Raw genomic sequence first — 27,525 nt, 5'->3', positions numbered from 1 at the left:
TGATACCATCACTTACCTTAAAGTCAGGGGAATGACCAGTATCCCCACAGTTGTTAGAGTGAACTTAGTAAGGCTGAAGATGTGAATTCTTATAAAGAAACACTGCATGCTTATTAAAACAATATGCAAGGGCCAGCCTGATGGGGTAGTGGTTAAGTTTGGAGTGCTCCACTTCGGTGGCCCGGGGTTTATGGGTTCAGATCCTGGGCATAGACCTACATCACTCATCAAGCCATGCTGTCGCAGTGACCCACATCCAAAATAGAGGAAGACTGGCACAGATGTTAGCTCAGGGCCAACCTTCCTCAAGCAAAAAAAGAGAGTATTGGCAACAGATGTTAGCTCAGGGCCAATCTTCCTCACCAAAAAAAAAAAAAAACAAAAACAAAAACAAAAGCAAAACACCAACATGCAGTACCCCTCAAAGCTGCATGAGTTAAAATGCATGATGAGGAGGTGAAATTAGTTCTCCACACATTCTTTTTGAGTTCTAAATTCCCTGTTGTTGTTTTCTTAATTTGATTGTCTCATTTTTTGCTGAATATGATTCTCAGGGATCCTTGCTCTCGTCTTTTAACTTGGACTTCATACTCGGTAATAATAAATTGCCAAGTTTAAAAACTAAATATCCATAAATAATGATCAGTTGTAATGTGGCACATACACACTTTGGGAAAAAAGTGTTTCACTTAAATAAAAGGTAGATAGGTTCGTTTTGACCTAGAATTATTTTAATGTACCTGAATGTCAGGTGCAGATGCTAATCTAACCTAATATCATGAGATTTTCCAGCAATGGGGAAAAACTTCATTGGTCATTAATTGATTGGTCTAGCCACTCACCTCCACCCAGTTGGCAAAAGTAAGAACTGTGTTATCTCCATCTTTGGACAGAGCTTTAAGAACGAGTCTGCCACAGGATTAGGTGTCAATAAATAATCATCAGTGAATAGTTAAAAAAGTAATATTTGTTCATACATACCAATCTATGGAGTACATATACACATATTCTATTTCTGTAGGTACTTTGCATGAATTATTACCTGAAGCCTCTTGACAAGCATGTAACATTTTGAGCATTTATAAAATAAATCAAGCATATGTAATATTGTTCCTTTCAATTAATTATACTAATGTTCAATTAGATTCATCAAATGCTAATATATCTTTCTCAATTTTATTAGCATTTTCTTCCCTTTTTAGAAAAAAATTGTTTTAAAAAATGAATGAAATGCCAACAACCCTGGAAACATCCATATTAAGTCAATCTATACTCCAACATGATTGGGAGCCAAATTGATTAAAACATATAAAATAAATGAAAAATATTTAAATGTAAAAATATTAGGTAGAAAATGTTTGAGCTGCCTCAAACTTTCAAATAATTTGCTTAACCATATAAAGCAGTTTCATTCGTCAGAGTGCAACCTCGGCACAAAGGCTATTCTCAATAACATTGACGTACTGTTTACCTATAGAATTAATAATAAAGTGATATTATGTTAGATATGTGTCAAGATAATTGCTCATCCACATTCTGTTTTGGAGTTATCTGCTAATAGTCCTTTCTTTTCCTAAATAAAAAATTTTGTATAACTTGTCCCCATGCCCATCATAGTGGCTGCTAATTGATCAGAGAGATTGAAAGCCATTGAGATAAAACAGCTATTGCAAGCCTACGTGCTTTCCAAATACCTTGGAAATGCATGGCCTGTCTACCTAGTCTAAACAATTTCATTACTGGCAATGTTAACTAAGAGGCACAGATGTAAACTGAACGTTAGCATTAGGAAGTTACGCCAAAATATGTAGTACAATTTCCAGGGTGTGGAGATGGTTGGGGAATCCATTTTGGTCTATATGCAAGCTGATGCAAAAGATACTCACCAGGAGATCTCTGGATAATAGAGTAGATCTACACAATTAAGCAGAGATAACGTAATCATACTGCCCTTGAGAGAGATGGAAAATATGGCTTTGGACTCTTTCTTCATCTATAATTCTTTCTTGGGAAAATAAAAATCCTGGTTAAACCCAACTCTTCATCTTCTCAATGGCTTAATCTAAACAGCTGACTATATTTGTAGAAAAATACACAGCCATGAAACTACTCTCATTTTAAATTTGTGAGAAGAGAAATCACGGGGTTCTTCAGCACTGTTGGAAACCCAACTATATTCTCCTAGTCTTTTCTCTCTCTTTCCTTGTTTATTGTTTCACAACTTTTTTCTTTGTTCTCCTCAAATCTTCAAAATCTTCTGTCACTTTTAACTGATGCTTCATTTCTTATTTCATTAAGAAAATATAAGTAACCAAATGAGAACACAATTTTATACCGTGACACATGTCCAGCTACCTACACCTGAAAGCACTTATTTTTTCTGTCCTTCTGTTTAATGGATGAAGAATCCATGTTCTCATCTAGAGCCAAACCTGCCCTTTATGCATTGGATCCCATCCTCTCTAGCCTGTCCAAAGTTTCTGCTCCTGCAATTGCCTCCTGTTTCTCTTGCGCTATAAATTTTCCCCTCTCTGTTTCATTATTCTGATCCACATATCTCCCTCTCAATCAAAAAAAAAATATATATATATATGTATATCTGCTCCTCTTTAGAGAAATACTCTTCCAATGAGCTTTCTGTACTTGGCTCTTTCACTTTCTCAGCTCCTATTTTCTCTCTTTCTGACTCTTACCAAAGTCAACCATGACCTTAATCTTTCCAAATGAATGGTCATTACCCAATCCTCATCCTACTTGATCTCAGCAACATTTAATTCAGCTCATCATTCTGGCCTCCAAGAAAAACTTTCTTATTTAGCTTCTGTGTATCTTCACTCTCTGGGTTTTCCTCCTATATTACTAGTGATTGTGTATCTGTCCCCTTTACTTGCTCTTCCTCCACTCCCTGACTGCTGAAGGCTGAAGTACAACAGAACTCTCTCTTCAGCTCTCTATGCTTCCCAATGTGCACTCATTCTCCAGTTTCTTTCAACTATAGAGTCCCTTGGGCTTCTTGTCTCTTTATTTATATACACATAACTCCTAAATGTATGTCTCCTGCTCCAAACTCTCCCTTGATTTCCACTCATTTCAAACTCCATAAATGGCATTTTCCCTTGCGTGTCTACAAGAGATTCAAATTTAACTAGTCTTAAATGCGTATGATTGTGTGTGTATATGTGTGTATATATATTCTTCTCACATACACTTCCCAATGTGATTCCCTCAATGTTTCACATTTCAGTAAACAACTCCTCAAATCATTTCTTTGCTTAGCTTATTTCTTTAATTTCCATAAATCCCATGTCCAAACCACAGCAAATTTTGTCAGACAGTCTGACAACTTTTACCACTGGCACTTCTCTTATCTTGATTCAAACAACTATCATTTCTATCTCTCTTTTGGGCAACTGCAATGAAGTCCTAATTGACCTGCCAATTCTCACCTTGCTTTTCTGTACTAACGAATTCTAATCTATTCTAAAACACAGAAACATTTTATGTCCAGCCTTGGCAAATCTTTTCTACTTAACTGTTCTACAAGTGAAACCATTTTACTTATTTTTCTATGAATCCACCAAGATTCTTAATTTATTATTTTGACCTCAATTGTAAATTTTGATTTGGCTGCCTGCCATATTTTGATCTTCCTCCTGGTTCTGTCACCTAATAGTAACCAAGTTCTTATCTCCATCCTTTAAGTGTTACTCAGAGATATGTTTTCACACTTTTGCCTATGGAGTTTGGAGTCATAGTACTACAATTAAAATGAATGACAATCATCTAGGAAGACCTATCTGGCACCAACCTTATTCTGAATCTTTGGGAAGAAATCTTCGGAAACGTATCAGTTTGAATTTACTACACTTTCACTTTTTACATTATATCTATATGTTAAATTATTATGGGTTTTTGAAAGTCATTATTCATTTATGGTATAAATAAAAAAAGTGAAAATTTCCACTTAGAAATCTCTAGCTTCACCACAAAGTTTTTTTGCCAGGCCAATCTGTGACTTTTTTTTAATAAGTTATTCTCTATGCTTCTGAAGAAATTCGATGATAAATGCCTTATCCAGAATATATATTGAAACTATAATCAAATTTTAGTTCAACACTATTTTTACATATTGTGGATTTTAGTTCAACCTGGTCTGGTGGACAAACTCATTCAAGAACTTTGATGGTCATTTGTGAGTTCTTTAGATGTAGTCAAGAGGAAAAAGTACTGACAAACGTAATCAAAATTTATGTCTTGATTTCAGGGGGTACCTTTAGAAAGACATAGTACAAACCACTGGAAATTCACATATTGATGAGAGAAACATATTGAAACAAGACCTTAAAGTGATTATCACGTAAGGGAACATATGAAATGCAACACACCTACCTGAACATGCAGCACCCAATTGATTGAAGCTCTATTGTAACCATGAAGTTGATAAATAATTTATAACTAGATGATATGGTATCTTGAACTAAAATCAAACTGGTTGCATATTACTGCATTAAATTAACTTCAATATTTATTAATTGAAGAAGTTCTTTATATTTTGCCTAACCGGGATCAAAACAGCAACGTTGTTGATTACCTATGCCTTTTTCATTGCGCTGGAAAGTGCCAAATCTCTTTTATTTAATGCAATTCTCTCCAAATACTTTTTCTTTTTTATATATATATATATTTTTTAAGACTCTATTTATTTATTTATTTTGTGTGAAGAAGATTAGCCCTGAGCTAATATCTGTCGCCAATCCTCCTCTTTTTGCTGAGGAAGACTGGCCCTGGGCTGACATCCGTGCCCATCTTCCTCTACTTTATATGGGATGCCGCCACAGCAGGGCTTGACAAGCTGTGCATCGGTGAAGGCCCGGGATCTGAACCCGTGAACCCCGGGCCGCCAAAGCAGGGCGCATGCACTTAACTGCTACGCCACTGGGCCGGCCCCCAAATACGTTTTCATGTAACTATCCGGATGATAACCAGATGCAAAGCTTCTCACTTTTTACACTTGGGCTTAAATTTTTATCATTAATAATTTTCCAAATGTTCTCTGAAATATCTGTAGCATCCCTCAAGAGGGATTTTAAAAGTGAACTATAAATCAGACTAACAGGGAACAATTTGTAACAGCATTTTCTAGCACATTTTATTCCCAATTAAGTATGCTGAGTGTAATCAATGGAAAATTTTTCAACATCCTGTTTTTGCAAAGAAATAATACAGAGGAAAAATCAACTACATTGAAAAATAATAGTTGTAAAAAATGTTCTTCACTTTATAAGTTGTAGAAATATCACATTCAACATTTGAAAATAGGATCCTGAGAAAATGAACACAATAAGTGAAGGTGTCTGTGAGAGATAATGACTGATACAACATTCAAACAGCCTCAAGATAGAAGAAAAATTATTTGAACTAATAAAATGTTTTTTTTCTGTCACTATTGAATATTTTCTCATAACTGTTAATGGAATATTCATACATCCATGAAAAAGGGAAATAAAATATTAAACTAAAATATTTATTTTATAACTTGAAACTGAAAAAAAATGATATAGCATGAAAACGTACAGAAACAAGACTATCTATGTATTTGAGAGTTAAATTTAGTTTCCATATGTCACAACAAAAGGAAAATTTGACAAAAATTAAATGCAATAAGAAATCCACTTAGTCTCTAAAGTTCTTTTGGGGAGGTAGGGGAGTAAAATAACATTGTTACAGATCCAACAGATATTCTATTTATGGTATAAGACAAGCAAAATTAGCCTATACAAATCAGTGAGAAAGGTGGCTATGAGATAATTTTTCAAATACTTAATGTTTCTAAACTAGTTATTTTTTCTTTAAGTAGTCTTATCTAAAATAGAAAACTTACTACAATCAATTAACCAATTATAATCTGGCAAATCCAATTCTGTAATAATCTGACCGGCGTCTTTTGATGTGTGGGAGATCAAAATTTGGCCACCCTGAAATATATCTCTTTACCTTGATTGTTTTCTCTGAAGGACATTTGACCTCCCCCACTAACTGCCTAAAGAATTTGACATGGTGGCACCTCCCTGGAACAGATCTTCTATCATAATGGCTGTAAAGATAATGTAGGATAGAGATTACAATAGCAAAGGCACCAAGCCTCTTTTATCAAAAACTCTGTCTCTCCCTGACCACATTATCTATAGATGACCCCGAAAAGAATTGTCCTCCTGCCCTCTGAAGTCCCAGGCCACTACCCACCCCCAACACGCTCCTCACCTTTAGCTGCAATACTTAAGCAAGCAGCTTAGACAGAGGGAGGAGTTGCTCATTTCTGAGTTTCTCCCATGTATACATGTTATTAAACTTGGTATTATTTTCTCCTGCTAACCTGTCTTGTTGATTATTTGGCCAGCCATAAGAACCTTAAAGAAAAGGGCAGACGGGGATTCTCCCTCTTCCCCCGACAGATGCAAGATTACAATCTAATGTAAACTGAAAAGAAAGCATGTGTGGCTTCAGAGACTGAAATTTGAACATTGACTGCAATCAAAAGTTCACAGTTATTAAAGTTCCAGTCTTAAACTCAGCAATTATCTGCTACTGTGTTCTTTTATTGGCCAAGAACTGTGTTCAATGAACCACCACAGTGAGAAAGATTGCATCTATGTGATGTCAAATATTCACATGGAAATTACTATTGAAAGTAAAATCTTAAAAATCATAGGCAAGTAAGATATTATGGTGTTAAAGACTTAAGCAGAAATATTTGGGGCATGCATGAACTAAAAGAGAAGCCAGAAGCCTTTGGTTCCTATCTCAGTAGTATTAACTTGCTGTGTGAATGTTGGCAGGCCATTTTTAAAACTTAGAGTTGCCTTTTCTATAGTGCATTGGCTTGTTATTATGATAATTAATTATAATATTTGTGAAAGTGTTTTGAAATAAATAATACTCAATGTATTATTATTATTACTGGCTCTCTCTCTCTCTCTCTTGCACTTTCTGGTACTATTTTTAGTACATTTGCTGAGTAGTTCTAACACCTAAATCCCCTGCTTTTGGATCATTTTTCATATTACATGGAAAATATATCTATCGCATATCAACTATCTAACTATAAATGGAAGGTAAACACATATAATATGTAATGTTTACAGAATCTTTTACAGAGTTTTCAAAAATTAAGGGAGAAACAAACATTTGGTATAATTTTAATAACAAATAGTGAATTTATGAAGGTACACATTACAATGATTCCTAAAGTGTATGGGTAATACATAGGATTCTGTAGTTCACATTTTGATTAGAGAGGAGAATGGCAACAAAATTATATTGTTAAACTTTATTAAATGCAAAATGTGAAATAAATATTAAAAATGAAACACAACTCAGTTGATTTCATGTCATCAAATTCAGAAAATTTTAATATAGATCTACTGAAATTTAGGGGATTAATAAAATTGGTTTTGATGTTGGGGGTACTGAATGTGTTCAGAGGAACTGGAGCTTCTGAGTGTCAGCATTCTGGCCTTGAAAGAGTTAATGTACATTTATAGTTGTACAAGTTATTAATTTCACCACCAACTTGTAGTTCTATTTGGCTAATACTGACTAAAACAAAACAGAACAAACAAAAATCTGAGTATCAATCTTTAAAGTTTACATATTTGTCAAAATTACTATTTTTCATGAAATGGCGTGAAAGACTGTTTAAACATAAAATAGAAGCATTACAAAGGTGCCCTTTCAAAAAAAGAAAAAAGGCAATTGAAAAGTACATGTGGATTAGCACATGGCATTTACTGATATATTTTAAAATATCATTGGCAGCCTAGTTTTCTAGCCTAAGTTCTACACTCCTGTCTTTAAAAAAAAAATCAAGTAAAAGAACCAATTAAAATTGGAATATGAATGTCTCTCCAGAATATACCAAAGAAAAAGAACACAGTGTCAGATCTCATTCAAACAGCACACTCATAGCTGTAAAAACCATATTTCCCAAGTTGTTATTGTTTGTGATGCTCATTTAAGTGCACAGAACATTTGCCTTTATGGCAGTTTTATTCTCAGCACAGTAAATGGCAAAAGGGTTTCTGTTCAATTGACTTTCTCATAAAAGGTTTAATTTCCTGTTCATTTTGGCATAGGTTATATCTTGAGTTTCTTACTCCAGCTTACATCTATACTCCGAGTAAGTAAATTCTGCTGTGTATGAAAGACTGACCTGGTGTCAAGAGCGAGAGGAAATGAACTTGTTATGAGTGAATTGCAGCAGTTATAAAGCCCTTTGGGGAGAGGGGTGGGGATGAGAAAATGACTTTAAGGCAAAGCTGCCATCACACTGAAGAGCTAGACATTACATATGTTAAAAAAACAAGACAACATGCCCAAAACAGAGTCACTTAACCTAAGCCCCATTGTCATCAAACTAAGACTTAACTTAGTTACAGTTTGGGCTCTCCTAGAGATGGAATCTTAAACCAGTCAATCAGAAATACTCAGCCATAAGAAACGATGAAATCCAGCCATTTGTGACAACGTGGACGGACATTGAGGGTATAATGCAAAGTGAAATAAGTCAGAAGGAGAAGGTCAAATACCATATGATTTCCTTCATTAAGTAGTAGATAATAACAACAATAAACAAACACATAGGGACAGAGACTGGATTGGTGGTTACCAGAGGGGAAGGGGGGATGGAGGAGGGCGAAAGGGATAATTCGGTACACGTGTGTGGTGATGGGTTGTAATCAGTATTTTGGTGGTGAACATGATGTAATCTATGCAGAAATAGAAGTATAATGATGTACACCTGAAATTTTTACAATGTTATAAACCAATGTTACTGCAATAAACAAAAAACTCAAAAAAAAAAAAAAAAAAAAAAAGAAATCGCCTGATCAGCACAGTGAGGTAATCTGCCTGAAAGACACCTGCCATCCCCTAAAGGAAAGTGACCTTGCCTGAACCAATCCACTTTTTGCTAGTGTAACGTCCCTGTTCCTGCACCCTTCTACCTATAAAAGTCTTTCATTTTGTACAGCTCTTCGGAGCTCCTTTCCATCTGCTCAATTGGATGCTGCCTGAATCATGAATTGTTGCATAAAGCCAATAAGATCTTTAAAATGTTCTCAGTTGAGTTTTGTTTTTTAACACAAAACAATTAGAAAGTTGCATGGCTATGTTAAGCATCATCATAAACTATTTGATACCAATAAACAAATGCTACAATATTTTATATCCTATTATAGCCAGTTTCTCTATCAGAAAAACGCGAAAAGAAATAAATCAGAATATGTACGTTCATAGATGTATTATATGTTTTATCTGTAGTTCCACAAATCATAAATCATTAAAGAAAATTCTTAGTGAATTCCTGTCTATATTTAAGAGTCAGTAATAGTAAATGCTGAGCATACTACAGAGGCATTTAAATATTTAATACAAATAATAGAAAGAAGATATATAGATACAGTCATGGATATAGTTATAAATATAGGTATAAGTATAAATATAGAGATATAAGTATCGATATAGATGTTGTTAACCTGGACTCCAATCTTAATTTTAAAACGATGAATCAATACACATGATCATACAAATGTAATCTATTTTTAATAAGTGTAAACTTATTTAAGTTTAAACTTATTTAAACTTATTAAAAATCTGATAAATTCGATCCATGAAACAAATAGGACTGACAGCTTCAAGTTCAAATAATTAATGAATAATGCAAATAATGCTTTCTTTAGAATTATTTTAAGTATTTGCTAATATTTTTCCAGTACTTTTGTAAATTAAAGTCTTTTATTTTGAGATAATTGTAGAGTCATATGCAGTTGTAAGAAAGAACACAGGGAGATTCCATGTACCCTTTACCCAGTTTTTGCCGATGGTAACATTTTGCAAAACTATAGCACATTATCATAACCAGGATATCAACTTTGATACTATCTACTGATTTTACTCAGATTTCCTGTTTTATGTGTGTTCACTGGTGTGTGGGTGTGTGTGTGTTTAGTTCTATTCCATTTTACCACACGCATAGGTCTCTGTATTCACTACCACGGCCAAGAAAATACAGAAAAGTAAAAGTTTGCAAATACTTTTAAAAAGTAATTTTAAGGCACTAGTAATCTTTTAAGGCAGAAATTAACAAACGTTTTCTGGAAAGATCCAGATAAAATACGTTTTAGGCTTTGTAGGCCATGCTATTTCTCTTGCAACTCTTCAACTCTCCTTTTGTAGTGCAAAAACACCCGAAAACAATTTCTACAAATGAATGTGGCTGTGTTTAAATAAAATTTTGCTTAAAAAAATTGGGCTGTGACCTGCATTTGACCTATAGGTTCTTGTTTGTTGACTCCTATTCTAAGGTTTTCATAATCCTCTTTTGTTAGATCTAAAAGTAGCAAATGCTTTTTTCTAAGGAAGAAAACTTATTCCGTTATTTTGTTTGTTTTGATTTTTTTATTTAAAAATATCTAACTAAACATAAGTTCTTAGCAGTTTTTGAACCTAATATTTTGATTTGCTTCTTCCTTTGGGCCGTTATTGGAAACAATATAAATTGCTGAAATTCCACAGAAAATATAATTCACAATCACAAGAATTAGTTTTAGCCATCACAACAATGTCAGGCCTTCTGCTATATAGAATCTTTTTTTATGTCCAAAACTTGGCCCATTGCACACTAACAGGATAGGCAATTTATAATTTTGATCTATAATATTTACTTCTTTTCTGCTGAAATAAAGTCCTTTTATGAGTTACATAGATGTTAGGCAAAACACCAAAACAAATAAACAAACAGAGGATGCATAAATTTTGGAACCTTGGAAATGTGCTAACCCTTGGTAACTAACTCAGATAATATAAACGGAATTTTAATACTCTATATAATGATAAAGTATTTTGAAGCAGTCATAGATCTAATAAATAGGCTTAGTATAAGTCTGAAGGACAAGTTTTTCAAACCATTGTTTTATGAAGTAACTCATAAGGAAGACAACATTCTTAGCTATATCTAATTCATCTATCTCCATACTGATTTACATATTGAGTTGCATTATGCCCAAGCATCTATAAATAAAGCAGAATATTAAATAGATCACCATATATTTTTTCTCACATGATATTTAATATCATATGTTTCCATACAATCAATTGCTGCGTGTCAGCTAGACGAAACCTCAGCTTGAGAATATGTTTCTAAATTAATTTACTAACATATTGTTTACATAGTTTTATGATATCATGCATCAGTGCAATAGTAAAATTTGCACTGTACCATCTCAGGTCAAAAGGACAGAAAAACTCCTCTTTTATAAGTTTTAAAGCACAATGTTATGAGAATCAATTTTAGCTATTTGTAAAACAGATTTGATAACAGAGGGGAATAGACTGAACTTGAAACCAAAGCAGCTGCTATTCTTTCTCTAAAAGAAGAGAATCTAATATCATAAAATTTTCTGTCCATGTGCTCAAGTGTACATAGTTCACTATGGTAAGGAAATTAGTCTTATAATTTTACTTCAGCTACATCAAAGGGCTTCTAGTAGTCACATTGACTACAGAGCATTGTGTCTTTCATCATTTAAAAAGCTCTGTGTATCATTTTTTCATCATCTTGGAAATAATACTTTGTTTATTCTACCAAGTTTGAAAAAGGAAAATTTTTAGTCACTTTACCTTAATTGGTGAGCGAATGAAGTACACTATATTTCAGCCATAAATTTAAGCTAATTAAAATATCAGATAAGTTTTTAAGTGTAAATATACCTCAGGAACATTCTGAGAAATAAAATTTGATTCTGAGTTATGACTATTCATAAGCAAATATTCTCTCCAGTATAAACAAATAAACAAAAAAAAGGTCAAAAATGCATGAATGAGATTAAAGATGTGTGGTGATTTATTTATACGGCATGTTAAAATAATTTGTCAAACTACTCATTCAGCAGTACTTTTCCATAAACAAGGACCGAGGATTTTGAGCATCATAAAAGTAAATGCCCAACAGTGGAATAGCTGGATCATATGCAACCTAAGTGCCCATCAAGGGACGAATGGATAAAGAAGCTGTGGTATATATACACAATGGAATACTACTCAGCCATAAGAAACGACGAAATCCAGCCATTTGTGACAACATGGATGGACATTGAGGGTATAATGCAAAGTGAAATAAGTCAGAGGGAGAAGGTCAAATACCGTATGATTTCCTTCATTAAGTAGTAGATAATAACAACAATAAACAAACACATAGGGACAGAGATTGGATTGGTGGTTACCAGAGGGGAAGGGGGGAGGGCGGAGGGTGAAAGGGATATTTCGGTACATGTGTGTGGTGATGGGTTGTAATTAGTATTTTGGTGGTGAACATGATGTAGTCCATGCAGAAATAGAAGTACAATGATGTACACCTGAAATTTTTACAATGTTATAAACCAATGTTACAGCAATAAACAAAAAATTAAAAAAAAAAAAGTAAATGCCACTACTTTTATTTTTCTGTGAGGAAGATCGGCCCTGTGCTAACATCTGCCAATCCTCCTCTTTTTTTTTTTTTTTTGCTGAGGAAGACAGGCCCTGGGCTAACATCCGTGCCCATCTTCCTCCACTTTATACGGGACGCGGCCACAGCATGGCTTGCCAAGCAGTGCGTCGGTGCGCGCCCGGGATCCAAACCGGCGAACCCTGGGCCGCTGCTGCGGAGCGTGCACACTTAACTGCTTGCACCACTGGGCCGGCCCCGCCAATACTTTTAAATTTTAAATTATTGTCATCTCAGATTTACTAATTGAGTTTAGCCTGAGTTCTGCATAGTTATTTCAGTGGGCATTTACGAGTTCCTTACAGTTCAAATTATGTGGTGAAAACTGAACCATCATTTTTAATCAGAAAGAAACGAAATGTTATCACAGCATGGCTTGGCATTCGCTATTCCCTCAATTCCACTCCAGGTGCTTTTCACTGGGTGGATTTGGCCCGTTGACTAAATTGGCCACTCTGTGTCCCTCAGATAACTGCCATGATTGGGAAGCCATATGGTGCAATACTGTAAGCTATATTAAATTTTGAGTCATATTTTGGCCAGCTTTGTTCTCATAACTGAGGTTCAGAATCCTACCCGTGTAAATTTCTATACACTTGCTACTTAGTTTAAGTAAACTCACATTTTTTTTTCCTTTCTCTATTTAGACGCTTGCTGATATATAATCATGCTAGAGCTTAAAACTTAAAGGCACTAGCTGAAAAGATAAAAGAAATAGAAAAGGGTGACACTTTAGGTTCACCCTGCATTTACCTTTGAAGAAGCAGTCTTCATTGTGAACAATGGTAATCTTTTGTTTTTTCAGGCAAGCAGCTCTGTGCACTTCACAGTGGTTTTCATAGAATTCTCCATCAGATCCACACACAGGTTTGTAGTGCCGTTTGCAAAGGTCCATGCAGGCACATTCTGCTTGCCCTGTCTCTCTGCTGATAACACAGTGCCTTCCCAAACCACAGTATTTATTTTCACAAGATCCCAAAGGGCCATCCTGAATCAGGAATCCTGAAAATAAAGAATAGAAAATCCTTTGGATGCATATCTCCAAATAATTCGTGCATGTCAAATGAAAACAATGTCAAAGAGAAACATAGTATAATCAGGGTTCAGGTGTTCTCAGGGGAGAAGGGACTTGTATCAGAACTGGCCGATGAACTCTTTCAAAGTACCCTCAACATTCTTCTCTTCTCCTCTTCTCCTTGACCTCTCTTCTCACTACTCAGCCGGTATGAGTAGTGTGGTCCTTAGGGACAAGCTCTCTAAAGGTAAACTGCCTGAGTTCAAATCCTGGCTCTGCCACTTACTAGCTTTACATCCTTGGATAAATTACTTCCCTGTGCTAAGTTGTCCCATTTGTAATATGGGAATAATAGTATAGACCATCTCCTAGAGTTGTACAAAATTTTACGTGTAATAATCTACAGAAAGCACATCCCTGGCACATAGTAAATTTCAATAAATGTCAATTTTTGCATTAACAGAATTTTGTATAGGAGAAAGGAAATGTATGCATATAAGGCAGGACAGAGGAGGAGATAGGAGTGAAAAACAGTGTCTTGAAAACTTCCTGGTGGGTTCTGACAGCTGATCCTTTCTTGTTTTGACCTTTGTCACTTAACAACCATTGATGCATTTCATCAAATGCATGAACAAATAAATGAACAAATCATGAAGAACTCAACTTTCTCATTATTTATTCAGTCTAACAATCTCCATTGCTATCAAAAAGTGGTGGATCCGGCAGTCTTGCATTAAAACCGAACTAAGCAATTCCAATCCCTGTGCTTTTACAAGTAGATCTGGTTTTTCTATTCTGAGAACTTTATCTGATTGAAAATAAAAAATGGAAATAAATTGAATATATATATATGAGAGAGAAATGTAGATATAGGTATATACACACATTCATGTATATATACACACACACATATAAACACACAGATATAAGTATATACGTATATATACATGCATATGTGTGTATGCATATTTTAACCATCAATGAGAACTATATATTGCAAAGAAGGAAAGATTTGAAAGGTTATAAACTTAAATTGCAGTCATTTTCTTAGATACTTAGTGCATATTTCCAGCTTGTTCGTTTAAAACCATCTCTTTACATGATGACATTATAATGATTAAGAACATGGATTCTTATCCAGAGTTTAAATCACAGCTCTACCAATTGCAAACTTCAGAATCTTGAGTGGGTATTTAACACATCTGTAATTCATTTTCTTCATCCGAAAAATAGGGATAATAGCATATCTTCATAGGGTTGTCAAGATTAAAGGACTTGGCACACAAAAACCTCCATCTAAGTGTTAGTTATTATTATTACTAATATCTTTTAACAACCAAGTTTCATAAGGATAGACATGCAAATGAAACAGTATTTAAAGAATCAATTTTATTTGCTTTTTTATAAATGAAATCCATGTAGTACTTTTATTTTCTTATATGTATGCACTTATTTCCAAATGGAATTGAGCAAAATAAAAATTTCAAAAAAAATACCAACATTATCAAGAGAATATTTTCAAAAATTAATTAAGATTTTTTGATAGCAATATAAATTGGAACAAATCTTCTTGAAAACAATTTTAAAATATTTCTACTTTTTGATACCATATTTCAGTTGTTAAGAAAACATTCTATAAAATTTAAAACAAAAATATAAGAAAAAAATAATACAGTTTATTCAACAAAGCTTCCCAATGTAGTGTTATTTTAAATAATTGATAATGACTCATTGAAATATTTTAGTACATGTTGGAAAATATACTTAATGAAGTAGTTCTTGAAGTTTGGCATGTATTAGAATGGCCTAGAGAAGTTGTTAAAACATAGATTCTGCCTCCACTTGACTCAGTAAATCTGAGGTTCAGCCCAAAATTAATATTTCTAAGTTCCCAGGTGATGATGATAGTATTGTTTCTGGGATCACACTTTTGGGCCTTTGACTTAATGAATTTCTAATTTCTAATTAAAATAAATATAACACAAAGAAAAAGAGTAGGTAAACAATTATGAAATGCTCTTAAGTGAAAAAAATGAAGAGTTTATGCTATGATTAAAACCATATAAAATACTGCAAATCTTTGGAAGAAACTAGGAAAAGATATGGAAAAATGAACACAACTGATTAGCTAGGTGCAAATAATACTGGGCAAATTTTTCAACTTTATTGCTTTTTAATGTTCAGTGGAATACATTAAAAAAGAAAGTCCAAAATTAAGTCAGTCATAACTATAAAATAATGACTGATTTCAATTAGGAAAATTTTTTCCTCATCCTAATACGAGTACTTATGCCAATTGTTGATCTAATGTTTATAGGGTCCAAAATGGGGCTGCCATTATAACAGGAATTTGACTCAGTTGTATTTTGTATAATTTTATATCTTATATTTTCTCTATTTTCCTCCTATCTTACTAACAAATAAAGAGTTTCTTGCTATCAAATAAAGAGTTTAAAATTTATCAAGAGAGTATTTTATTTATTTTTTTATTATCAAATAATGAGTTTGATGTTTATCAAGAGAGTCTGATCATTTCCCATTTTAGTCATAAATTGAGGTGGCTAACTAAATCAGTACAATTTCATTTTGTGGGGAGGAATGCTCTGCTATAAAATGAGGTCACTTCTGATATATGTAGGTTGGTGAGTAGCTTTCCCAGATTCTCTCCTCTTATATTTTTCCTCTTAAAGCTTGTACTCCAGTTCAGAGATTTGTATTAGAATATTGGGCATTTTGTAGAAGTTAATGAAGTATTTTACACTAGCTAGAAGCTGTGTGTTGCATGTAGCTGCTGCAATTAAAGGAAATTTAATTAATTCATATGCAATCCAAAAGAAAGCTCATATTATGTAAATGAATAGCTAGAACATATCCTTTCTGACAGTAATTATCCATGACTAATGCTGAAGTTTCAGCTGAGATTAAATCAATTTAATCTGATCAACATGTCAAAGATTTCTTTTAAGTACATTTAGTTAGATAACACACTAAATGAATTTTAATCAAGAACTTATATCCTTGCTATCTTATAACTTAATAAAATAACATTTGTTCCCCAAAAAGTGCTATTTATTTAACAAGTACATCATTTTGTAATTTCTATGCTTTCGGAGCTTTACAAAAATTCCTCAAACAGATTTAAAACAAACAAACAAAGCTGAAACATTAAAAGATGTTAAGATACCAAGTCATAAAGCAAATAATTCTACATAATTCTAAAGATCTTCTTTTGAGATTCTCAATCACGATACAATTCTCTTCAAGTGATTTACATAATGTATACTTTATCAAACAGGTACTTAGAGTGGATCTAAATTGAAATAAACTTTAATAAGATGTAATTATTTTTATGTACAAAGTGCTGTAGTAGTCGCTATGGGACAGATAAAAAGAACAGTCATTGACTCTTTTTCTAGTGGCTTACCAAGGGCATAAAGTAGGATTTGAGAGTGCCCATTTAGAGAGGCACAAAGGAGAGTGAGATGGATAATACCAGGTATGACCTCACAGATAATGTATCATGTCACAGTGGAGGTCATGTTCAAGGAATGGGTTAGGAGTTCAGACGGCTGATACAGGCATAGACAGGGTAAGAAACAGACTGAGGCTGAATTTAAAACAGTCACAGCAGAGGGAGGGAAGAACCCAATTTTGAGGAGCTGACTACCTCTCATGATTATAGTGGAATGTAAACATAATTGATTTAGAGTGCAGTTATTTGAGGCATTAATTGTCTCATAAAATGTGTAATATTAAGGTACAAAATGTAAGTATTATGTTAACTTTGATTTGTTAAAGAGAACAACAGGTTTTTGGTCAGAGAACCAGATTATAGTCTTTGCTTTTCTATTATACATTTGTCTGACCTCAGCCAGGCTGCAATCTCTTTGGGCCTGATGTTCAAATGGTAAAATAAGAGGGAACTAACAAATCATCCTTAGATTGACCCTCATCCAAAAAATGCTTTTATTTAAGAATGTTTGGCCAAATATAGTTTCTAATAAAAGCTAAGGTCTGAGAAATGTACTTAGTAAGCTTTCTCTAGAATGCCTAATATTTAAACTTCACCTGCATTAAATAATCATATACTCATAATTTTCTAATTTAAATAATATTTGCATACTCTAGAAATAGCCTCAGCTCTACAAAATGCAAAATTATTTTAACTTGAATTTTCTAAGTTGCTTTTTTTTCTAAGATTTTATCATTATCTATTTTGTTTTTATATCATGTTAATAGTTACAAAAATGGACTTTAAAGTCAGAGTCCTTTATTTGTATTCCAACTGTCACTACAAGTGTGATTTTAGGCAAGTTTGTCAAAATTAGTGAGCCTTAGTTTTCCCATCTAACTAGAACATAGAAGAAACTCTATAAGTATTATTTAAAAGAATAAATAAAATGGAAATAATAATAATCACAGTATCATGTAGTCATTGAGAAGATGATGTGAGGTGATGCACTGAAAGTGCCTGGCATAGAGTATGTGTTTAACAAATATAGTTATTATTATTATTAAGAATTATCATTTACTATGGATTTGGCATGTAGAATATATTGACTTAAAATCATTGGAATGAATAAAGAACAGCTTTTGATAACTCTAGTTTTTATCATGCCCATTGGAAATGTATTTATGAGAGTGTTGAAACATGTGTTTCCAAATAATACACCTAAAATTTTCCAGAATATCCATTGTATAAGAATTTCCCTCATCTAAAAAAAAGGAAAAAAAAAAAAAATCTCACACTTATATAATTGCGTATTTTGATTTAGAAATAAGTATAGGGGCTGGCCCAGTTGCATGGTGGTTAAGTTCATGTACTTGGCCTGGCGTCCCGGGGTTTGCAGGTTCAAATCCCAGGCGCGGACCATTGTACTTTTCATCAAGCCATGCTGTGGCAGGGTCCCACATATGAAGTGGAGGAAGATGGGCAGATGTGTTAGCTCAGGGCCACTCTTCCTCACCAAAAAAAAAAAAGAAATAAGTATAATATTTTGGTGACATTTTGCTATCAACATATGAAAAAATTGTGAAACTCTTCAGTAAATTCAAAATACAATTTCCTTTCGCACGTTGTAAACTCTAACAAAACACATTCAGCCCTCACAAACTTCATGGCAAGTGATAGTTCAAGTAAATACTCCAATGCCTGTGGAAGATTGAGCATAGTATGACCTTTTTTATGACCTTCAATGATTGGGATATGTATTTCCTGCTGCTACTTTGTGAAGTAGGTCAAAACCAGGGCGCCTGCCTGAAAGTTTGCCCAGTGTGCCACTATTGGAAGACAGTTTGAATGGTCACACATCTGTAGTTCAGTAAATTTTGGAACCTTCTTCTCCATCTTATTTTAAACAATCTATTGGACTTCTGCAAGCACCTTCATGTAATTCTGTAATCAGATTTATTTTAAAAGAAGTAAATATGAAAAAGATAACTACAAAAAAAGCCAGAGATTAGTCAAATTGCATCCATCCAAATTCTGCAAATAAACTTTTGTCAGTGCATATGATTTTTGATTTGTCGTACACGAGGTTAGATGATTTGAGATCACTAATATGGCAACAGTTACTTCATATTTGATATTCTCAACTGCAGTATGATAATTCTAATTATGACAGCAAAACACTGAAAGAGCCTAAGATACGCTCTCAAAACTCCCACGCCAACTGTCACCTTGATAACAATGACTACAAAGATTTTTCCTATTCATTAATTTTATCTTTTCCAAGTTCCATCTAGGAGCTGAGATTTTTCCATTAATTTAATACCTCTAGCCCATTGAAAACTTTGAGTAGTACTGAGGGTTACACACTTTACCAGATAAAAATACTTTCATCATGTCTGTGATTTATTTAGATCATAGAAATGTGTTGGAAGCCAAAGAAATCTCACTCAATAACAGTTTCCATTAGTTGCTAGAAATGTCTTGACATTACAGATAGGCCAATAGATAGATAGACAGATACACAAAACAGATAGATAAACAGATCATGTGTGAATATGTGGTATTTAAGATCTTCTTTTAGATGACTGTGATTATGAAAACCAAAATATTTATTCTAAAATCTTTTAGTTCTGTAAAAGTTTTGATTGATGTTAAAAAAAAGTGTTTCTTTTGCTTAGTAGTTAACTGCCACTCTCCCCTATGAATGATGTTGATGCATATAATAAATAAGAAAATAAATCAATTAGCAGCCATAAAAGAAAAGTATTTTATTTTATATAAGTCTATGCAATGCAAAAAGACGTATGCTAAATCATTTGTGAGACTTAAAATATTTCAGGCTTTGGAATAAATCCAAAACTTTAAAAACATCTTATTTCTTATTAAAATTTAAAGCAGTAGATAGATAGTAAATAAGGTAGATATTTTCACAAAACATGTTAAGTAGCAAAATAAAAATTTTAAAGTGAAGATCAAACATTGTAATAGAAGGGTAGATTTGGCTCAGATTCATTATTATGCTGATTGTTAGAGTCAGACCAGCCATATGGCTAATAGGGAATTGAGAGAGAAATGATGAAATAGCAATTTGTTATAACTATAGGAAGAAATGACTGCTAAAAGAAGAATATGGCTTTTAGAATTTAAAAGTTTTAACTTTAGGGCCGGCCCCGTGGCTTAGCGGTTAAGAGTGCACGCTCTGCTACTGGCGGCCCGGGTTCGGATCCCGGGTGCGCACCAACGCACCACTTCTCCGGCCATGCTGAGGCCGTGTCCCACATACAGCAACTAGAATGATGTGCAACTATGACATACAACTATCCACTGAGGCTTTGGGGAAGAAAGGGAGGAGGATTGGCAATAGATGTTAGCTCAGAGCTGGTCTTCCTCAGCAAAAAAAGAGGAGGATTAGCATGGATGTTAGCTCAGGGCTGATCTTCCTCACAAAAAATAAATAAATAGTTTTAACTTTAAAATCCACTTCAAAAAATTATTTTTAATATTTTTAATATACTTTTTTTTGAAAAATCATTTTTCTTTATAGAAATGTGTTTTTAATGCCTCAATTTTTGTTTTTAATTAACAGACTTTATTTTTTTATTTTTGAGCATTTTTAGGTTCACAGCAAAAATGAGTGAAAAGTACAGAGAGTTCCATACCAGTCACAAAAAGACAAATACAGTATGATTTCACTTATATAGCTTCTTAGAGTAGTCAAAATCATTCAAACATAAAGTAGAATGGTAGGTGACAGGGCTTGGGGTAAGTGAAAATGGGGAGTTATTGTTTAATGGGTATAGAGTTTCAGTTTTGCAAGATGAAAAGAGTTCTAGAAAACTCGGAAGAGTGGTGATGGTTACACAACAACATGAATGTGCTTAGTACCACTGAGCTGTCCACTTAAAAATGATTGATAGTTTTTATGTTATATGTATTTTACCACAATAAAAGAAAATTAAAAAAAAATTTTAAGGTACAGAGAATTCTTATATATTCCCTCCCCCTAAAAATCACAGCCTTCCCCACCATCAACATTCAGCATCAGTATGGTATGTTGTTTACAATCCACACACCAACATTGACGCTTTGTTATCAACCAAATTCAATAGTATGCATTAGAATTCACTCTATTCATTCTATTTATCCCTCTCTCTGTTCCCCTGAACCTCTGGCAACCACTGATATTTTTACTGTCTCCATAATTTTGCCTTTTCCAGAATGTCATATAGCTGGAATCACATAGAACGCAGCCTTTTTAGATTGATTTCTTTCACTTATCAGTAGGCATTTAAGCTTCCTTCAAGTCTATTAGTGGCTTGATAACTCATTTCTTTTTAGTGCTGAATAATATTCCATCGTAGGGATGTACCACAGTTTATCTATCCATTCACCTACTGAAGGACATCTTGGTTGCTTCCAAATTTTGGCAATTTTAAATAAAGCTATAGTAAACATCCACATGCAAGTTTTTGTGTGGACATAAGTTTTCAACTCATTTAGTTAAATACCAAGGACATGATTACTGGATTGTGTGTTTAGTTTTGTAAGAAAGTGTCACACTGCCTTCCAAAGTGGCTGTACCATTATGCATTCCCACTAGCAATGAGTGAGAGTTCTTGTAGCTTCATATCCTTGCCAGCATTTGATGTTGTCTGTGTTTTGGATTTCCACCATTTTAAGAGGTAGTAGTGGTATCTCATTGTTGCTTTGATTTGCATTTCCCTAATGACTTAGGACTTTGATCATCTTTTCATATGCTTATTTGCCACCTCTATATCATCTTTAGTGAGGTCTCTCTTCAGATCTTTCGCCCATTTTCAATTCAGTTGTCTTTTTTCTTATTGTTGAGTTTTAAGAGTTCTTCGTATATTTTGGATAACAGCCCTTTATCAGATATGTCTTTTGCAAATATTTTCTCTCAGATTCCCAATCTCTTGACAGTGTCTTTCACAGAAGAGAAGTTTTTAATTTTAATGAAGTCCAACTTATCAATTTTTTTCCATTGATGGTGCCTTTGGTGTCGTAACTAAAACGTCATTGCCAAACCAAAGCTTATTTAGATGTTCTCCTATGTTATCTTCTAGGAATTTTATAGTTTTGCATTTTCCATTTAAGTCTGTGATCCCTTTTGAGTTAAATTTTTGTAAAAGATATAAGGTCTCTAGACAGATTTTTTTTTTCTTAACATATAGATGTCCACTGTGTCCAGCACCGTTTTGTTGAAAAGATTATCCTTCCTCCATTGAATTGCCTTTACTCTTCTGTCAAAGATTAGTTGACCATAATTGCGTGGATCTATATCTGGGCTCTCTATTCTATTCCATTTGTCTTTTTGTCTGTTCTTCCTCCAGTACCACACTGTCTTAATTACTGTCGCTTTATAGTAACTCTTGAAGTCAGACAGTTTCAGTCCTCCAAATTCGTTTTTCTCCATCAATTTTGGTTTGGTTATTTTGGGTCTTTTGCCTCTTCATTTAAACTTTAGAATCAGTTTGTCGATATCCACAAAATGACTTGCTGGGATTTTGATTGGAAGATTATTTATTTATTTATTTATTTATTTATTTATTTATTTATTTATTTATTTATTTATGAGGAAGATCAGGCCTGAGCTGACATCCATGCCAATCCTCCTCTTTTTGCTGAGCAAGACCAGTCCTGGGCTAACATTATTGCCAATCCTCCTGTTTTTTTCCCCTTTTTCTCCTCAAAGCCCCAGTAGACAGTTGTATGTCATAGTTGCACATCCCACTAGTTGCTGTATGTGGGATGCCGCCTCAGCATTGCCGGACAAGTGGTGTGTCGGTGAGCACCCGGGATCTGAACCCGGGCTGTCAGTAGTGGAGCGCATGCACTTAACCACTAAGCCATAGGGCCAGCCCCGGAAGATATTTATTTTTATATAATTTGATACAGAATGTAGATAACAGGCAGCAACTTTAAAAATTGCCAATTTATGTAGTTAGTGGGAAAATACACTCATAAACAATCCTAACTACTATTTTAGAGGACATATGTATGAGTGTGTATATATACGTGTGTGTATAAATAAAAGGTTATGTCTTCTTCATGATTGGTTTTTAAAACCTAGTTTAACCTTGAAAATCATTGTTTCGAGAAAATCTTATATCAAAGCCCAATATGTAAAACAAATCAAATGGTCACCATTCTGGTTGAACCATTGGTTAAAGTCATAGATACAGCTCTCTCTACGCCTTCTGGCATCTTCTAAGGGAATAGTGAAACTCAGGATTGCCATAAAGCATCAGACTAAATAGTTTCTCATTTTTCCCCTAAAAAGTATATTTGATACATGATTGGTTAAACTTACTCCATCTTTTCTTTATGCCTAATACATTAGAAGCAAATTGTAGAGTTGTTTAAGAGCCATATTTATAATAGTTGTCATAAGATCAATTTTTTGGAAATATCCTTTAAATGTCTGAGTTCTTCCAGCTCTGAGTCTTAACCAGTAGTGTGGTGATCAATGTCTAACAGAAAGCACTGTTTGTAGCACTTGCCAATTCTGTTTTGTAAAATATTTCCACAATGTCCATTTCAAGATACAAACATGCCATTACTGAGCCTCAATTTAAGAAGTGTGCATAAGTGGCTTTCCTAAACCAGTACAATCCATCTCCAGCACAACCAATTTTTAGCCCTGGCATCAATCTAAGAAGTCAGTGATTATCAATTTCTACCAAGGAAAATATGGTTGAATTAAAACACTGATTATTTCACTCATTTCTTCAATAAAACTTGAGTATCTACTATTTACAAAAAAGAGCATTTATTTCCTAAGGATCAATTTATTACCATATCTGAGACATCATATTTCCATGAATAAGTTATAAAACTTCAGTTTCAGTCATTTTTGAGGTTTTTTTCTTTTTTCTTTTGAGGCTTTAGGCCAATATTAGGGAGGGTTTTCTGAAATAGCAAGGCATGGGAGATAAATACTTTGACCTCAGGTTCAGAACACACAACTCATTATTGATACAATTCCAATTCCTATTCACATGGTCACTCAAGTGCTTTGGACATTTAAAAAAAAAATTTAGGATGTAAAGCACTCTCCACTCTCATCAATTCATTTCCTTCAACCTCCAACTTCTTCCCCTACCAACTGTCGTTTAAATCTCTTTCATATCTAATTTCTCCAAAAACTTTGTTTATTCTCTGAATCCTCCCAATTCCCCCAGCTTAGGTGTTTGGAATAAAAGCAGGCTTTTTTTGCTTTTCATGCACTTACCTTCTCTGAGGTAACAGACACAGACTCAAACCACTGCTTGAATTGGACAAAGGTCAAGGAGGAAGCAACAGAATACTACCTCAAAAGTGCTATCTAACCACCATGATGGAAGGACACATAACTCAGTCCAGTAGGGTCCTGGAAGATACTCTAGAGGAGAAAAGGCCAGCACTGTATAGGAATTAAGTCACGTAGAGAAGAGAATATAAAAGGAGATTTTGAGCAAAGGTGTGAATATATGTACAAGGTGATTCAATGTTGCCAAAACGTAGACATTACAGTTGAGATTGTTAGAAGTTATGGTTAGCCAGTTGGGGAAAGGATGATAACAGACAGCCCTGCAGGCTATGTTAAGGATGTGTTACTAGGGTGGTGGAAGCTAGTTTTAAGAAGGAATCTATGTGGAGGATAGAAAAGAAACAACACAAGTGAGGAAGCTATCATCCTGGCCTAGGTAAAAAAAATGTGAGTCAGAACAAGGAGGGCTATGAGAAAATCAATTTCTGGAACAATAGAGTATGAGTTGGAAAGAGAGGAAGAAAAAGGATAGCTTTGAACATAAAGAAAGGAGTTGAGTGGTTATAAATAAATATAATCTGTGAATAGCATGGTAAGTGTCGGAAGGATTTTTTAACTAATAGTCTCAATATTCTTGAATAGTAATAACAACGGTAAACACAAGGACAATAAATAAATCTGCTGTAGATTAAAATGATGCAATTGAAGGTGGAGTCCAAATACCTTTAATTGCACCAATCTGCAAAGTTGTTATGTCCTCATAAAAGAAAGAACTGCAGACAGGGTAAAAGGAACAGGATATAAATACGGGAAATAATACAAAGATTCCCAAATTCCTGCCTAGTAAATTGTTTTAGTGCTTTAGTATCACTTATAGTCAAGGAAATATCACTTACAGTCAAGGAATTAAGTCCAACATATTCTTTTCAGCTGAAATGACAATCTATTGTGATGTTTCTCTAATATATATGAAAATAAGAAATTCTCTTTCCATTCACCCCAGTAACAGGACACTTTTTTGAAATGTAAAATTGCCAAGTTCCTAAGTCTTTTTTTTGAAAGATATTGTTTATCTCCATTATATTCATAAGCTCTGATACTTATCTGCCTTTCTCATGTGTCTGAAAATTAAGCTCCACATAGCAGAAATATAATTTAAATATCTTAAAACTAATTATACTAACAATAATAACGATTACCATATTAGGATTTTTAATATATATGTATTTAAGATCCCATTTAGCCCACATCCCACTAGAACCTCTAAGTCGTTGGTCTTATTAATTTATTTCTATTCTGTAGCTCTATATTTTGTTTTTGCCCCATATCACTCTGTTTATTATTTTCCACTCTCTGAAAAACCAGTTTGGTTTTGCAACTTATTCCATGTTCATAACTTCTGCATACAATATTTGGAGTCTTCATTTTTCCACAAAATGAAATCAATATTTTTAATTTATTGCTTAACCAAAACTAAAGTTTTTTAGTTACTTTTAAAGAGTATTTTATTAATTTTATTCATTAATTGAATTGTTTTCTTAGCTTTCTGAATATTTTCATTGTGGTGCTCTTCCCATCACTGGCTTTTGCTTACTTTCAAACTGTTGATAAACTCTCTACAAGTTGTAAAACAAAACAAAACATTACATTGTAATGCATAAAAAAACTTTTATCCTTTTATAAATGTTTTAATTTGCATATGATGATCTTCTGTACACACACCTTTATATCATGTGTAATTTGCTTAGACAATAATATTGTTTTCCTATTTTACATTGTTAGCAGACAGATATGGCAAGTTTTGTGTAAATTTAGAAGTTATTTCATGATCTGGCACCTTACTTTCCCTACCCTGCCAACATATCTGGCATCGATGCTCTTTTCCAGGGGTTTCTTTCAGGTTCCAGGGCCACAGGATCCCACTGAACTGATATTTTATGGTGTTTATAACTTGGTGACTATCCTTGTTTCTTTCCTCTACCCATTTTCTCCTTGTTGAATGAAGAGGTTATGTTATAGAACTCTCTACATAAAGGTAATCACCTAAGTACTGAAAAGGATACTAAGATACATGTCATGTGTTTAGTCTCAGAAGGGCCTTATATTTTAGTAGGGATATGAGATAATTAAAACATAAATATTTTATAATTTAAAAAAACTTGTCACATGGGAGACACAAATTGATATGAAATTTTGGAGGAAGACATTTATTTTGAGGGAAAGTAATAAAAGCTTCCTAATAGAAGTCAGATTAGATTAGGGATTTTAAAAAATTGGTTAAGATTTTGACAGGTGGAAATTGGTTGGAAAAGGAAGAGCATGGGAAGACAGGAAAACAATATTCTATGGCCCATAAAACTCAACTCTTCTATCATTTTTATATTACCCTTACAAGTGGTTTCAGAGTGATTACTTTCTAAGTTGGTAAGCCAATTCTTATCATTGTACTAATAAAGGAAAACTGGCAGAACCTACTATATCTCTTAAACAGTTTATTTTTAAATAATTACCTAACATATATTTTCAAATTACATAAAAATCAGCACTAATATAGCCTTTTCTGTGTAGTTGGTTCTTTGAGTGGTATCTCTGCAGTAGAGAAGAATAAGAAAATATCTCAAAACCAAGTTTCTCTTTAATAATAACTACAATTTATGTATACTGACTAAAGCATTTTTTCTCCTTTGATCTTTGTAACAGTCCTATGAAAGTGCTATTTGTTTCCTGTTTTACAAATAAAGAAGAAACTAGCTCAAAATGGTTACTTATCACGTCCTAGGTCATACAATTGGTAAGTGATTTTGCCAGGCTTCATACTCATGTTTGTCGGAACTATTAACCATTATACTATTCTGCCTGTATTTTGTTCCCATTGATTTTTATATTTCTGATGGAATATATAGGAGATATGTATTATAGGCAATGGGAAATGTAAAACTTGAGCTTAGTAGAAAGTTCAGGAATCTGAATTTGACATCAAATTATACATCTATATAAAACGATAGTGAAGATATGAGCAAATGTGCCGTAAAAAGAAGAAAAGTATATATAGAAGAAAGAGTTGGAAATATAGCAACTTGGACTTTGGAAAAGTTTTTCAAGGATTCTAGCAGTACCTTCCCCCTTAGTCATAAAAGAACTGGTAACTTTAAAAAGTCTCATTTGCTTACTAGTGGCTAGGAACATTGGACTTAGAGTCTTACTGCCTGGGTTTGAAACCTCGCTCCATCTGTAACTGGTTGTGTAAT

The 27,525-nt window shown here is 33.6% G+C and overlaps 1 protein-coding gene across 4 annotated transcripts in view; it reads right to left on the bottom strand.

The window, feature by feature from the left end:
- FSTL5 (follistatin like 5) overlaps positions 1–27,525 on the bottom strand; it is a 732,413-nt gene that overhangs the window by 466,433 nt on the left and 238,455 nt on the right. For all 4 annotated transcript variants that reach the window (XM_087437469.1, XM_087437470.1, XM_087437471.1 and 1 more), the window contains exon 4: positions 13,295–13,543. In XM_087437469.1, the coding sequence (XP_087293595.1) occupies positions 13,295–13,543 (249 nt within the window). The remainder of the gene's footprint in view (positions 1–13,294; positions 13,544–27,525) is intronic.

This window comes from Ceratotherium simum, chromosome 12 (genome assembly GCF_057802395.1).
Source record: "Ceratotherium simum simum isolate JZ-2026a chromosome 12, ASM5780239v1, whole genome shotgun sequence".
NCBI lineage: Eukaryota > Metazoa > Chordata > Mammalia > Perissodactyla > Rhinocerotidae > Ceratotherium > Ceratotherium simum.
Note: the sequence above shows the minus strand (reverse complement) of the source record. Positions and strands in the feature narration are given on the sequence as shown.